Raw genomic sequence first — 14,552 nt, forward strand, 5'->3', positions numbered from 1 at the left:
AAGTTGCTCATTATATGAAAATTACATTTTTAAAATTAGCAGCAAATGCATTTTCCTACTTTAAGGCAGCAACTCACCTCCACGTTCTGAAGGGTAATTAGAGTTGGGTAATGAATATTGTCCCAGTGAGTGACACATACATCCCATGAATGATTAAAGAAATCATGAACTCTATTCCTTTAAACTATTCTTGCAAGTTAATTTAAAATAGTTTGCTGAATTTATCCCAGCTGCTTACAATCTTTGATACCTCTAAAATTACCTGTCAAGTGCATGCTTTCAAGGTCAAAGAGCTAACATTTCCCCAGTCTTTCTTCATAACTCAGACCAGAGAAACTAGGGATCAGCTCAGAGATCCAACTTGCCCAGCCTTTAAAAAATTATGATCTAATGACTAGAAATGGACTAAGTATTCAAATTACAATTTGACCAAAGCACCTTCCTTTCGGATCATGATCGCCTTTGACTTTAGCATGTTATTAACTCAAAAACACAGAGTAAGGCACACAATTTACACTGCACAGGATGCTACAAGACAAGACCAACATTATTTGAAGTTAGAGTTCATTCATCAGTCTAATAACAGCAGAGAAGAAAGCTGTTTTGAACCTGTTGGTGCAAGTTTCTGTATCTTCTGCCTGACTGAAGAGGTTGCAGGAGAGCATTACTGGGGTGGAATGCACTGCCTCAGTGTGATGGATGTATTTTGAATCAGTCTGTTTGGACATGTTATACCTGGAGGTTACACTTGAGTTAGGCGTACTACCATTGCGCCACAAGCCCCCTTTTCAAAGTGGTGGAAAAACCAAATTAATGTTAGTTAGTTAATGATTCTGGCCGTGGTTGGGACTAGGGGATCAAAAGAAACACCAAGTCAGTAATGTAGTTATTTTGAATCAACCAGCTCAAACATTCTGGGACTGTCTGGGGCTAATGGGACTTGAATCTGGATCTTTAGGCTCAGAGGTAGGCACACTACCGCTGCACCCTTGAGACGGTGATGGCGATAGACTCAACGCAGAGGAAAAGACCATCACGTACGCCAAGACCCTTTCACTTGCCAATTCCAACATAATTCAATCAGTACCTTGCTTTAATTTCACTCGTGTATTGGTCACATGTCCCATCCCGCAGTCAATATTCATTATTAAAAGCTAACTTTGTCCTGCTCACGCGTTTATTTTTAGCCGAGTAAATCTGCATTTTCTGTGCTGCCCCCCCCCCCCCCAACTACAGTTTGCTATTAATTGCAAACATTACCTCTTCAAATTTGATTTCTGATACATTTAGTAATTCTAACATTCACACCACTCAGCACCCTACTCAGATATAGCTGTTCTATCCCACATCCTTTAGCCATTTATAGGCCTTGTCTTGGATTTCCACACCTTCTATTTTAACTAAAATCTTGCCCTTTTGGGGAAAAAGTCGTCAAAATGGCATTGGAAATCTTGGATGCCCTGACACAAACATGAATCTGAGCTATTTTCAAATAAAGTACTACACCTGATAATCCATTCCACTGTTTTACATGAGATTAGAATAATGCAGTTATTCTGTAGTTGGCTGTAACCTGGTGCGCTCTTTGAATGCAGACTTTATTGTCTGTTGCATTGGCAGTTGGCCAAATAGACAATTGGTGCAGGAGTAGGCCATTCGGCCCTTCGAGCCAACACCATCATTCGTAATGATCATGGCTGATCATCCACAATCGGCTTCCTGTTCCTGCCTTATCCCCATCAGCCTTGATTCCACTAACTTTAAGAGCTCTATCCAGCTCTTTCTTCAAAGTATCCAGAGACTTGGCCTCCACTGCCTTCTCGGGCACAGCATTCCATATATCCACCACTCCCTGGGTGAAGAAGTTTCTCCTCAACTCTGTTCTAAATGGCTTACCCCTTATTTTTAAACTGTGTCCTCTGGTTCTGGACTCACCCATCAACAGAAACATGCTTCCAGCCTCCAGAGTGTCCAATCATTTAATATATTGTTCACTGTCAACGTCTCACTAATCTCCCTGCTAGTCCTCCTTTAGCATACTGGAATAAATGCCTTTCACCATTTGGCATGTATAGACCAGATACTCAAAAAGACAGTTACAACTTCAGCAGAATAAAGAAGTAAAACCGCAAAAAATGGAAGGGATGGAGACACCAAAACAGAGTCATGAAGTAGCCAGAGTCATCGAACAGCACAGTAACAGACCCTTCAGTCCAACCAGCCTATGCTGAATAATCTCAAACTAAACTAGCCCCACCTGCCTGCACCTGTCTATGGTGTAAGCAGAACATTCCACCACCTAACTTATAATTCAGTATCTTGGAAAACTGGATATTTAGGAATGACCCAGTGCTCAGGGAGGATGGCGATATTCCTGCCAGTTTCTTATCCTCTCACACAAAGCACGAAGATAGATTTTTAATCAGTAAGGAAATGGAGACTTTAGGGATAAGGCAGGAAAAGGGACTTGAAGATTATCAGATCAGCCGTCTCTCTGCATGGCATAGCAGACTTGATGGACCAGATCATCTGGTTAGTCATTTTGTATATACTAAAGATGGAAGGTGAAGTTTGGAATGAGCAGTACTTTATTATGGCGATTAGTAGCCTGTCAGTATCACTAGATTCCAAGAATATTGGAGGCAGACAGAAAAGGAAAAAAATCGAGGCTATAATCAGATCAGCCACAAGTAGCCTCAAGGGAACAAGCTGTCTACTCCTGCTTTTAATTTGTATATTCATATGTAGATTCAGGCACATTATAGCGTATCTGAAAGCCAAAGACAAAACTAAAGCAGTAACTCATTGCTGCTTCCTACATCAGACCAAAGAACTGCTCTCCTAAATTTGATGAAATCGCTTGGAGACAGTCGTGGGGGTGGGGGGGGGGGGGGGTGGGAATGAGTGCAACTGCAAACCTGGAAATAACTGTGAATATTGCAATGAAATCCTCTAGTATATCTATTTTGTTTGTACTGAGTAAGCTAGTATCATTAGAGAGGCACGACTGGTGGTGATTTAACCCTAGGGCTAGCACACCTCAAGCGAGCAAAGAGGTTGAGAAGGCTAGTCCTTCATGGTAACATCAGCCAGTGATGAGAATTGGACCCATGCCATTGGCACCACACTGCTTCTCAAACCAAACATCCAGCCAACTGAGCTAAACTGAACCCCTCAGAAGTATTAAGGAGCAACATTCAATTCTATCCAGCAGTCAGGGAAGATTTCAACAGGTCAGCCAGTACAGTTTCAGAGTCAGTGATGAGGTAAATATGGAGGGGTGTGTGTGTGTGTGTTGGGAGGGGGTTGGTGGTGGTGGTGGTGTGCACAGAGGGGGCTCCGAGGGCGCAGGGTAGACTCCATGTTAGATCAGCTGTCCTTTAACTGTACTGCACGGAGACAACTGCAGAGTTGGAGTGCTCAGAATTTTTAGACTGGTTGATCGCTCTGTATAGCTGGGCTCACTGAAATCCTAGAAGAGTGGGAATTGAGCTCTATGCAGAAATGAGCTGTTCAGCAATACTGCTGAAAAGGCCCACTATAATACAGAGTTGTTGGCAACTTGAGAGGAATTCAGGATGCTGCCTGACCTGTTGCGCTTCACCAGCACCACACTCTTGACAGCAGTTGAAAATCACTGTACTGATGGAATGGAGACCAAGTTCTAGGTCTTACCAGATATCTGGGTATTGCTGTCAGGGCTTAGGAAAAGTCTTGAAAGCTGTGCTGGCTCCCAAGAACAGATACCAGTAATCGGTCAACATTGCTGGTTGAAAATCCACAAATCGATCTTGGCTTCAGGGAGTGAGCAAGATGTGAGCTCATGGTAAAGCACAAGGAAATGTGGCTTGGTGAAGCTAGCGGTCAGTGACTAGCTGGAGGAGTGCCTATGAATAAGTGCTCAAGTGCACTTTTCGCACTCATGGGAGAATGCACACTCACATGCATGAGAGGGGAGTGCAGGTGGTGTGTGGCATCGTGCATGGGGATGCATGCGCACTTAAGGGTGTCTGTGAAGTGATACATCAGAAACAGACCCAATTCATCTCAGTTGATAGCAGAGTGGGTTCATGTGTAAAGCACAATGATAAATATGGAACCCTCTCTTGCCATGCCTTAAGTGGAGGAAGATTTATTTGGAAGCACTAGCTTTCGGAGCACTGCTCCTTCACTAAATGGTTGTGATAAACCTGGTGTTGTGTGATTTCTTTTACTTTGTCCATCCCAGTCCAAAACTGGCTCCTCCACATTAAGTGGAGAGTGCTGACTAACCAAATTTTGGCAGGAGAGAATAAAGAATCAGCAAACAGGCTTGTGGGGATGCTGAAATCAGGAGGAGGAGAGAGCTGATTTGACATGCACAGTTTACATTATTGAAATAACAGCAGCCCTGCTCAGCCCTCATGAAGGCCAACTTAAAACCCCCTTAGCATGGGTCAGCTAATTCAATATAGACCAAGTCCCAAACTCATTGCATTGTCACCTTGCCCACCTCAACTTCATGCTGGTTGATGAATTTAGCAACACAATCAAAAGGAGCTCAAACTTAAAGTCTCGAAAAACCTTTAAATATGGCAGGCAAATTCATGATTTATGATTTCACGATACTGAGGATTTACTGTATTTGTATACTGCAGGTTATTTTTTTCTAACCTATGAATTTTAGCTTGCTTTTTGGCTTTTGTCTAAGTTACCTTTTTCTACAAGTTGAAGTGACCAGCTTCTGTAGTCTTCATTAAAATATCATGTTCTCTCAATTGTTTATTTTGAAATACACTGAAACACTAACGCATTGATTAAAATCTCGTATATTGCCGGGGCATGATGTTAAACAGAAACTATGTCACCGATTCTCACTGCACCCACCTTCTCTGCCGGTCTTGTCCAAGTATGCCTTCATCCTGGGGTTATAGGGAAAAATGGAAGTGGTTGCCCCGATTTCGGCACCCATATTACAGATAGTGCCCATACCTGGAAAGGGAAAGACTTTCAAACTGGGTTCTCATATTTTTGTTCAGCTAGCACCGTCATTCTATCGGCATCCTCTTGGAAACAAAAATCACCAATTGTTGAAAGATGGAGGATATTAAAATCAGGATTTAGTTTGATATGGTCCAGTAATCCCATTTTTGTTGACGGACATCCATGCCACTTGACCAGACATTAACGGTTTAGAGTTCCATAATTTTAGGCAAGGATCCAGTACCTTACAGTGTTACATTGGCACCCTTCAGCGTCATCAGTTCCAGTAAAAAGATGAATCAAGTCTCTTTTCAGAACTATAATCCCCTCAATCCTGGTAACATCCAACTGAATCTACACAGTTCCTCTGCCACTACATTTATATCCCTCAACATCCCAAACACTGAAACGCACTTGCTATCTCTGCCTACCCTACAATCTTTTAAAGTCCTTAACAATTTGCCATACTTCCAATTAATTCTCAATTCACATTTGTATTTACATAAATACTCCTATACCAACAGGAACTCTGTGGAACACTATACAATCACTCCAGTTTACCAGTCCAAGAAACCTTGTTTGTGCCCTTACCCTGTTTTCTGCCCTCCAACCATCTCTCAGTTCAACATGCCTTTACCTTTCCTAAGAGATAGTGAGCACTGCAGATGCTGGAGACATGTGGCACTGGAAAAAGCCCAGCAAATCCGGCAGAAAAAGAGTTGACGTTTCGGGCAGGCAGGACTGACCAAGGGTTAAACCCGATATGTCGACTCTCTTGCTGCTTAGATTCTGCCAGATCTGCTGTGCTTTTTCCAGTGCCACACTTTATCAACTTTATCTTGGCTATAAACATTTATAACGTGGTCTGTGTAGATTGCATAAGATAGTGCCTTTACTATGTGCATCGACTGCTCAACTGTCCACTTAAAAGGTAAATGAGAAGCTACAGAAACTGGATTTCCAGTATATCCTCCCCATTCTCAATGTTTATGAAATTTTAGGTACGAGAATCTACTTCATTTGTCTTTTGAAGAATCGTCCCCTAGCTGGAGCTGGGAAGCACATACCTCATCCAAGCAAAGTTATCCACGTGCAACCCAGAATGTTAGCTGTCAAATGGACCACAACAGAGCACGTAGCTCCACCAAACACTTGTCCCTAACCCCAGCAGGGGTCAATAGATTGTGATGAACAGGATACTTGCCTCTTATTTAGCCATGTCAGGGGTAATCATACTATTGCTTCACCAGCACAAGGTAAGCTGACAAGCCAAGGCAACATAGTGTAAGATGAAAAGAGACAGGACAGAAGATGAGGTAAACCAAGTCAAGTATTAGGTGAGAATAAACTTTGGTTTCAATGGCTCATAAGTTGGAGGAAGGAAAACAGAGGAATCAATATTATAAACACACCACGATAATTGCTTTAGTGATCTCACATCACAGTTAAGCTCTAACTTGTGTACCTGTACAGGACACAGAATGCACGCCTGGTCCATGATACTCGACGATTGCACCGGTTCCCCCTTTAACTGTCAAAATGCCAGCAACCTTCAAGATGACATCTTTCGGCGACGTCCAGCCTGACAGATGCCCCGTCAGCTTCACTCCAATGACCTACACAGGAAACAAATATAACAAGCTACTGCAAAGCATTCAGAGAACCTGGAGACCCAGGAAGAAACCAGTGTCCACCAGAATTACCAACCTTTGGCCAAAAACAGAGGCACAGGCAGAGTGCTTCAATCCAATCCAATGAGCACACTCTGTTGAGAGCTCGATGAAAGGTACCCACCTTAGATCTGGGATTTCCACCAGTTTTGGATTTTGCCTGAAGCTTAGAGTTGTGATTAACAAATGGAGCAGGCAGCCAGGGACATCAACAGCTAGGTTTATCTTCTCCTATTCTCTTCCTCCTAAAGCATCACCTGTCTGTTTAATGGTCCCACAAAAACCTGCACGAGCTTAAATTGCAGTTAAGCTGCATTTATATAGCCATTCAGGCATAAATCCAACACCAACGCCATATATTTGATACTTGCTCTTCTAGTCCTTTTGTACAAACAGGAGGGCAGCTATTTCACCCCCATATCATTTAAGAATCAGGAAGTTTGCAATAGTTTGCTCCTCTGGTTACTTACTTGCCCATCACTATTCACAACTACATGTGGCAGGAATCAGGACTGTTTTGACCTGATGTATTGGTTGTGGAATTACATGGTGCTATTGCTGTAAGGAATGCATGCTGTCATGGCTCACGAGAATAGCAAACTAGAATGGCAAAAGAAATTGAGATTAATTCATTAATAATTGACCCAGAAACAACTACCAATTGTAAAAAAAAAAACCCAAATTTCATAAACCCATTGCATATCAAAGTGGTTCCTAACTTCACTTTTAAATATCCTTGGCTCTAATATTTAGTCTCTGCCCTCTGGTCACAGACTTCCCAATCAGCAGAAAATAGTTTATCACCACCAACCTTATTTGCATAACTTAATGTTCTGAGAACTTTAATCAAATGACCCTTTAACCTACTAAAGTCCAGATTTAACAATCCAAGATGTTGTAACCTCTTCCAGCACTTTATAACAAGGTGTTCAGGTATCAGTTTGGTAAATCTATACTATATTCCCTCTAAAGCTATATTTAATCTTCCTAAGGTTCAAACTAAACAGAGCACTTTAGGTGTAGTCTAACTAGGACTTTGCCATTAACTATCAAACTAAAAGCAACTTCCAAGAGTGCGAGCTAAATAACTTGTCTTTACGGGTTGGTTGAACAGCAAGACATAAGGACTATCAAAAGTCAGTCCAGATCTGAGCTCAAGCAAAAGCAAGACCTGCAGTTGGACAGTAGCTGGGGAGAAGTAGCATTGCATTAAGATGTGCTTGGCTCTTCAGAACTGAAGGAAGGAGGAAACATGATGGACTTTATCCTATTTAAAGGGTGAAAGAGTAAGGGAGAACGAAGAGGAAGGACTGAAATTGAAGCAAGAAAGATTGAGTTGGATCAAAGGGACTGTTTCCATACTGTATGAACTGATGACAGTTGTCATAGGTAAAAGCTGTGGCCTCGCCCAACATTCGCCTGAATGAACGTTCCAATAGATAGTGATCAGCCACATACTTCCAAGGTCCATGCAAAAGTGTCCAATCCCAACATTTTTGTTGCTTTCCTGGTTAAGTTCAGCTAACCTAATATATCTCTGTGATGGACCCTGGAAGCTACCACATGGCTTAAAAATTACACTGGGCAATCTGTGTACTCACTGAACATTTAGCCGTTTAAAAAAAATCAACTGCCTTGTTGATTTTGCAAGGGAGACAGATAGGAGGCTGGAAGAATACAGCAAGCCAGGGAGCATCAGGATGTTTTGGGTGTAACCCTTCTTCAGGGCTGATTGTCCATTTTTGCAAACATACACTGACTTTGTAGTATAAAAACACTACAGAAACCGATAATTACCTAAAGTGAAAAGCTTGCAAAACTCAGGAAAGGAGAAGAAGAGGGAGACTAAGTGAATTGGTCTTCCACAGATATGACATATGACAGCCTGCTTGCGCTGTAACCATTATGATTTCAATATGGTAAAGGAATATGCCTTTGTTTTGAAGCATCTCTAAGGTGTATAATCCACTCATAGAAATGGATACTAATTTGCTTGTAGAGTATTATGGTCATGTTAAGTAGGGTGGCTGGGTTGCATTAATTGGGCAGAAATCATCCCTATTGTGATGGAGTTTGTGGAGGGGGTTGTTACAGGGCTGTCAACGCTTTTGGATGAAAAGATGTGTAAATGCTTCAACCTTATCGTTCGCACTGACACCCCAGGCTCCCATATCATTTGAGAATCAGGAAGTTTGCATAGTTTCCTCCTCTGGCTGTCTAATTACCCATCATATTCACAACTACATGTGGCAGAAAACAGGACTGTTTTGACCTGATGTATTGGTTGTGGAATTACAAGGTGCTATTGCTGTAAGGAATGCATGCTGTCATGGCTCACGAGAATAGCAAACTGGAAATAAGTCCCATTATTCACAGTCATCACAAAAGTTAAAGATTTTGTCAAAGTATGCAAAATTCTTCAACCTCTATCTTTTTAGACTAAGATTAACAGAAAGCACAGATCTGGTTTTTGTACTTAAGAATTTGTTGTTAAAAATTACTGGCTTAACTGTAGCTAGAATCATTGAACTGTCAACATATAGCTCAACAAAATAAAACTCTAACCCTCTTATAAAACTCTCTTTACACAAATACAGACAAAAAAAGTGCTATGGATGAAGGGAAAAAACTGTGACAGAAGTCCAATGGTCCCTGTCCGCAGGGGTCGCTGAGCTGATCAGTTAATCTTGACAGGAGTTCTGTTCCTTGATTGGTCTATTCTCACACAGCAGGAGGTACAAAGCAATAAGTTATGAAGATTCCCACATACTGGTTCTAAGCGACACATTACAGCAACTGAAGAGGGAAAATAAACCAGCTTCCTGCAGTAACCACACCCCAACCCCTTTTCCCATTTCAGCCTCCAATTTAAAAATCCAGAAAAATTAAAAGAGGAGGTGTTTACAATGTAGTCCTGTATATAACAAAAACAGAAATTGCTGAAAAAGCTCAGCAGGTGTGGCAGCATTTGTGGACAGAGATCAAAGTTAGCACTTCCTGTTGAGTGACCCTTCCTCAGAATCTGTATGTGACTGCTTTTATAGCTATTAGCATATGGTAAAGGAATATACCTTTGTATTGAATGTTTAAATTCTAGAGTGTGTCATTCTCTCAAAGAAGAGAATGCTGACTTGTTTGTAGATTATTAGGTCACATTATGTCAGGTGGCTAGATTGCAGTAGCTAGGCAGAAACCATCCCTACTGGAGTGTAGGATATGTGGAGAGGGTTATTACAGAGCCACAGATTTCCCCCACCTTGTCATTAGCAATGTTTCTACAAAAACTTGCATGACAGTCTTATATAACTTTTGCTTGGAACTGCTTTTAGTTTTGCCTTTAATCCCTATTTAAAAGCTGCTGCATATTAATAATTGGTGGAGCAGGTTTGAAGGGTGGAGTGACCCACTCCTGTTCCCAACTCTCAGGTTCATGTTTGACCCCAGACCTGGCCGATGCCAATAAGCTTCTCTTTATGTAGAGTTACAAGGGGTCACAATTACTTGTGATTTTGCATTTTTCTTCATGGGATGTTAGCACAGCCGTTTGATCTCGTATTTGTTGCCCATCCCTAATTTTCCCTTGAACTGACTGGCTTGTTCAGGTCAGTTCGAATGATTGTTAAAAATTGGTCAGAATATTGTGGATGTGGATTGTAGGCCAGATCAGATCAGGATAGCAGACTTCCTTCTCTATAGGTCATGAACGAATCAGATAGGTCTCTGAAACAGTCAACAATGGTTATATGGACATCAATAGGGTGGCTTTTAATTCCAGATTTTATTGAATTCATATTTCACCACCTGCCATGTTGTGATTCGAACCCAAGACCCCAGAACATCAGCCTGAGGTTCTAGATGATTAGTCCAGTAACATTACACTACCATTACCACTATTGGCACCTCTAATTTTAGATGCAGTGAAACAGAGAGGGTTATAGCACAGAAGGAGACTCTGAAGCCCAGCTATAACCATAATTTGATTTTGTCTTCCCACTGAATTCAATGTAGATTGAGCACATCCATGTGATGGAATTTTAATGCAAGGTTCCAGCGAAGTAACTCAGGATGTTTTCCTCTGGTGAATGGGTTCTGTAGATGCAAACTGTCATTATAACCTTTGTGTTACTTGCCATGCAGTTTCCAGTTATGGGCAACTGAACATTTTGGTCAAAACAACGAGACTTGTGAGATACTTTAGGAGATAGCTTACCTTTGGACACTTCAACTCCCAAGGAATCCCTGCCATCACATCAACTGCGTCTGCTCCACCAACTCCAACACACACACCACCCAAACCACCTCCATTAGGAGTATGGGAGTCAGTGCCAATCAGCAGCACACCAGGGTAGGCATAGTTCTCCAAAATAATCTGAAAGTAAAATTAAATGTTTTTAAGCACACAGTGGAGATTGTCAGTTTAGTTCACCATTAACTTTCTGCTCCAAACTATGTTTCTAGCAGGGAGTTTCACAGGAGCTGATCATCCTTTAGCATCTTGCTCCATGACCTAATACAGTGAGTGTCAACAGGGTCACCACAATCACAGAAACTGTGGCACAGGAGATGACCATGTGGCACACTGCATCTGCGGTTCTATCCTAGGGCAGAACAATAATCCTCTCTCTCACAAGTTATGATTTACTTGGTTTCGAATGTTTATCTTACTTCCCTTAGAATACAATCAATTCTGACCCAATCATTTACTGCAGCAAAGCAGAAAATGCTTTGAAACTCATCTCCCTTTCAGACTTTTAAATTAAATAAACAAAGGCAATGGTTTTCTTGATTCACTCCTTCAAAACTCTTCAAATTTGATGGGCTCCATTAAACATTTCCTCAGCCATAATGTCAAAGTAGAAATGATCCCTCCTCACAATTATAGTATTCCAATATTATCCCAGTGAAAAAACAGTCTCTGATTTTAAATTAGCAATGGAAACATTGCTTTAAAAAGTACTTGGATAAACTATTAAAATTATATTGGTTAACTGTGTCCAGTTATTTACTAAAACACTAATACATTTCTTTCAACTCTTAGTTTAAATTAGACTCAAGGATGAAAAAGAGCAATGGGTAAATCAACAGGAACAGCCATAACAATGTCTTCCATAATATTCTCAAACATTACTGACATCTTTAGGGGAAAAAAAAGCACTTTTCTGCAGCATTTTCTTCTACCTGTTCTGAACATTAACTGCATTATAGCCGCAACAAGACCAACATCATTGATTAAATGTTTAACTATTTATCACCATATGTCTCCTACCCATAACAGGGTATCCAAAATTGCAGTGACTACTTGAATCATTGCTTTACTAGTATTTTCTATAATTTGTTGCTACCTTACTTTTGTACTCCATACTTCATTCATAAAACCCTAATGCCGGCTATGAGAAACGAGATTATGACATTTGAACAAGGCTACTGAAGAGTGATGTCAGGAAACATTTCTCTACAAAAAGGTTTGTGGGCATCTAGAGGTGTCCCTCAGCAAAGCTGAAAATATCAAAGCCAATTCTGATAGATTTTTCTCCCCACAGCGGTTAAATGGAATACAGATTGACAATGATGAACCAAATGGTGGCAGAACAAGCTGAAGAGGCTGAACATCCTCCTTCAGTAGCTCGGCCACATGGGAAGTGAAGGGAAGCATTGGAGATGGTTAAGCCAAAGTTCCCTAGGTTGGCTCTTGGGCTTGACTGGGCTGCCCGAAGATGAGAGACTGAGTAAATTGGGCCTATATTCTCTGGTACTTAGTAGAATGAGATTTGATACCATTTAAACACGAGAGATTCTGATAGAATCTATATATCAGCATCTATCCAATTGATAGAGAAAAGGCCTAATTGTAGATTAAGAGGTGATTATTTAGGATTGAGATATAGAAGCCCAACAGTGTGGAAACAGGCCACTTGGCCCAACAAGTCCACACCGATCATCTGAAGAGTAACCCACCCAAAAACAGCCCCCCTACCCTATTACTCTACATTTATCCCTAACTAATGCACCTAACCCACACACCCCTGAACACTATGGGCAATTTAGCATGGCCAACCTGCCTAACCTGCACATCTCTGGTTTATGGGAGGAACCCAGAGAAACCTCACGCGGACATGGGGAGAATACGCAAACTCCACACAGACAGTTATCCAAGACAGTTATCCAGATCGCTGGTGCTGTGAGGCAGCAGTGCTAACCACTGAGCCATTGCAATGAGGATAATTTCTTTACATGAACAGTTGTTAATCTTTGGAATTCTCTACACCAGAGGATGCTCCATAACCAGAGTAGAGAATTCCATGCTGGGATAGACAGACCTTTGGTTTCTCAGGGAATAGAGATAAGGGGAGTGGACAGGAAAATGCACTTGAAGCCCAAGATCAGCCACGATTGTATTAATGGTGGAGCAGCCTTAATGGGCTATATGGTATTCCCTGATTTGTTTCTTGCATTCTTGCGACCATGCAGAAGTCAGGTAGACCAATGCTAGAAATAGGAACTAAATAGTCAAACTGCTTGCTGGTAACAGAGTGAAGATAATGTTTACACAATGATTTTCAGAGCCCAACCTGATGGAAGCAAAGATACTATCAAAACCAATAATCAAAATACTCCGTGAAACCATCAGTGGGCTGCTGAATTGTTTTCCTATCTGCATGTTTACACCTTGGGGATTTTTCTAAATTTTAAGGTTTACATACATTAATGTTCAGAATTTCTGATAGCCAAGTACTTGAATAGATTCTACGGAGACATTCTTTATCTCAGCACTTTGGAGACATTTGATGCAAATCTGAAATACCTACGGTGTAAGTCTTCTGGCAGCCTAGCTTTTACATGCTGCTCTACGGAGTCACAGGATACATGCTCTCGCCTACAGTTTCCTACAATGCCAAATTCCAGTCACAACTGGCCTGCCAGAGGTGCCAAGTTGAAGCAATGCAGGCCCTGTCTCACCTTCCAGGAATGAAATCCAATTTATAACAGCTACATATTCATTTGTTAAATGGCACTACTGAATAATTATCAAGTGTTCCCTCATCATGGCTTGAGCGTGCCAGAGTCAGCTAAAACTCTTTGTGCTGCTGTGCTTGCAGTTTTGCTATGGTCCTCGGGAATTTCATTCAAAGTGCGAATCATTTGATTAGATTCCCTACAGTATGGAAACAAGCCCTTCGGCCCAACAAGTCCACACTGACCCTCTGAAGAGTAACCCACCCAGACCTATTCCCCTGGCCCATATTTACTCCTGACTAATGCACCTAACACAACGGGCAATTTAGCATGGCCAATTCACCTGACCTGCACATCTTTGGATTTTGGCATCTGCTTTAACTCATGCACCTAGTTGAGAAGATTCAGGAAGATAAGAACAAGGCTTGCTCAGCTTTGTTTGATTCACTCCATCTGGTCACACTTGACTATAGGGTGAGGTGGAGACTGCCTGGGAGGCATTAAAGAGCAACGTGCTGGCCACCTCACCTGGTGGATGATACCAGAGCCGGGTTTCCAGAAGCCAACTCCATACTTCGCTGCTGCTGTCGCCAAGAAATTATAAACTTCTTCGTTCATTTCCTGTATAAAGTAAAAACAGTCATGTTCAAAGTGAAGAGTAGCAAATTACGGAGATCGTACTAACCAGTTGCTTAATGACTCTTTCCAAGTGACTGAAGCAAAATAATCAAAGATATAAACGATCGAAGAAAACCATTCAATCCATTTTGAGGACGACTGGAATTTGAGTGTTAACAGTTTTGCATTTTTACAAATTAAAAATTTAAAATTTTTAAATTAGAAATCAATCCAAAATATATTCTACACAACGGCGTCTCAGTGATGTATCTTCATTCTCTTCAGCACACAAAGGCAAACAACGAGCCCAAACAAGTCCCTTTTACGTGTATGGTGAGCTTGACCATA

The 14,552-nt window shown here is 41.4% G+C and overlaps 1 protein-coding gene across 2 annotated transcripts in view; it reads right to left on the reverse strand.

The window, feature by feature from the left end:
* The window catches only part of aco2 (aconitase 2, mitochondrial), a 54,073-nt gene that overhangs the window by 25,606 nt on the left and 13,915 nt on the right, over positions 1–14,552 (reverse strand). For both annotated transcript variants that reach the window (XM_043679883.2, XM_087978351.1), the window contains exons 4-7: positions 14,115–14,207; positions 10,843–11,001; positions 6,428–6,578; positions 4,867–4,971 (exon numbers count right to left, since the gene is read on the reverse strand). In XM_043679883.2, the coding sequence (XP_043535818.2) occupies positions 4,867–4,971; positions 6,428–6,578; positions 10,843–11,001; positions 14,115–14,207 (508 nt within the window). The remainder of the gene's footprint in view (positions 1–4,866; positions 4,972–6,427; positions 6,579–10,842; positions 11,002–14,114; positions 14,208–14,552) is intronic.

The sequence above is a fragment of the Chiloscyllium plagiosum genome, unplaced genomic scaffold (assembly GCF_037043375.1).
Source record: "Chiloscyllium plagiosum isolate Xiang-an unplaced genomic scaffold, Cpla_swu_hap1 HiC_scaffold_33, whole genome shotgun sequence".
Classification (NCBI taxonomy): Eukaryota; Metazoa; Chordata; class Chondrichthyes; order Orectolobiformes; family Hemiscylliidae; genus Chiloscyllium; species Chiloscyllium plagiosum.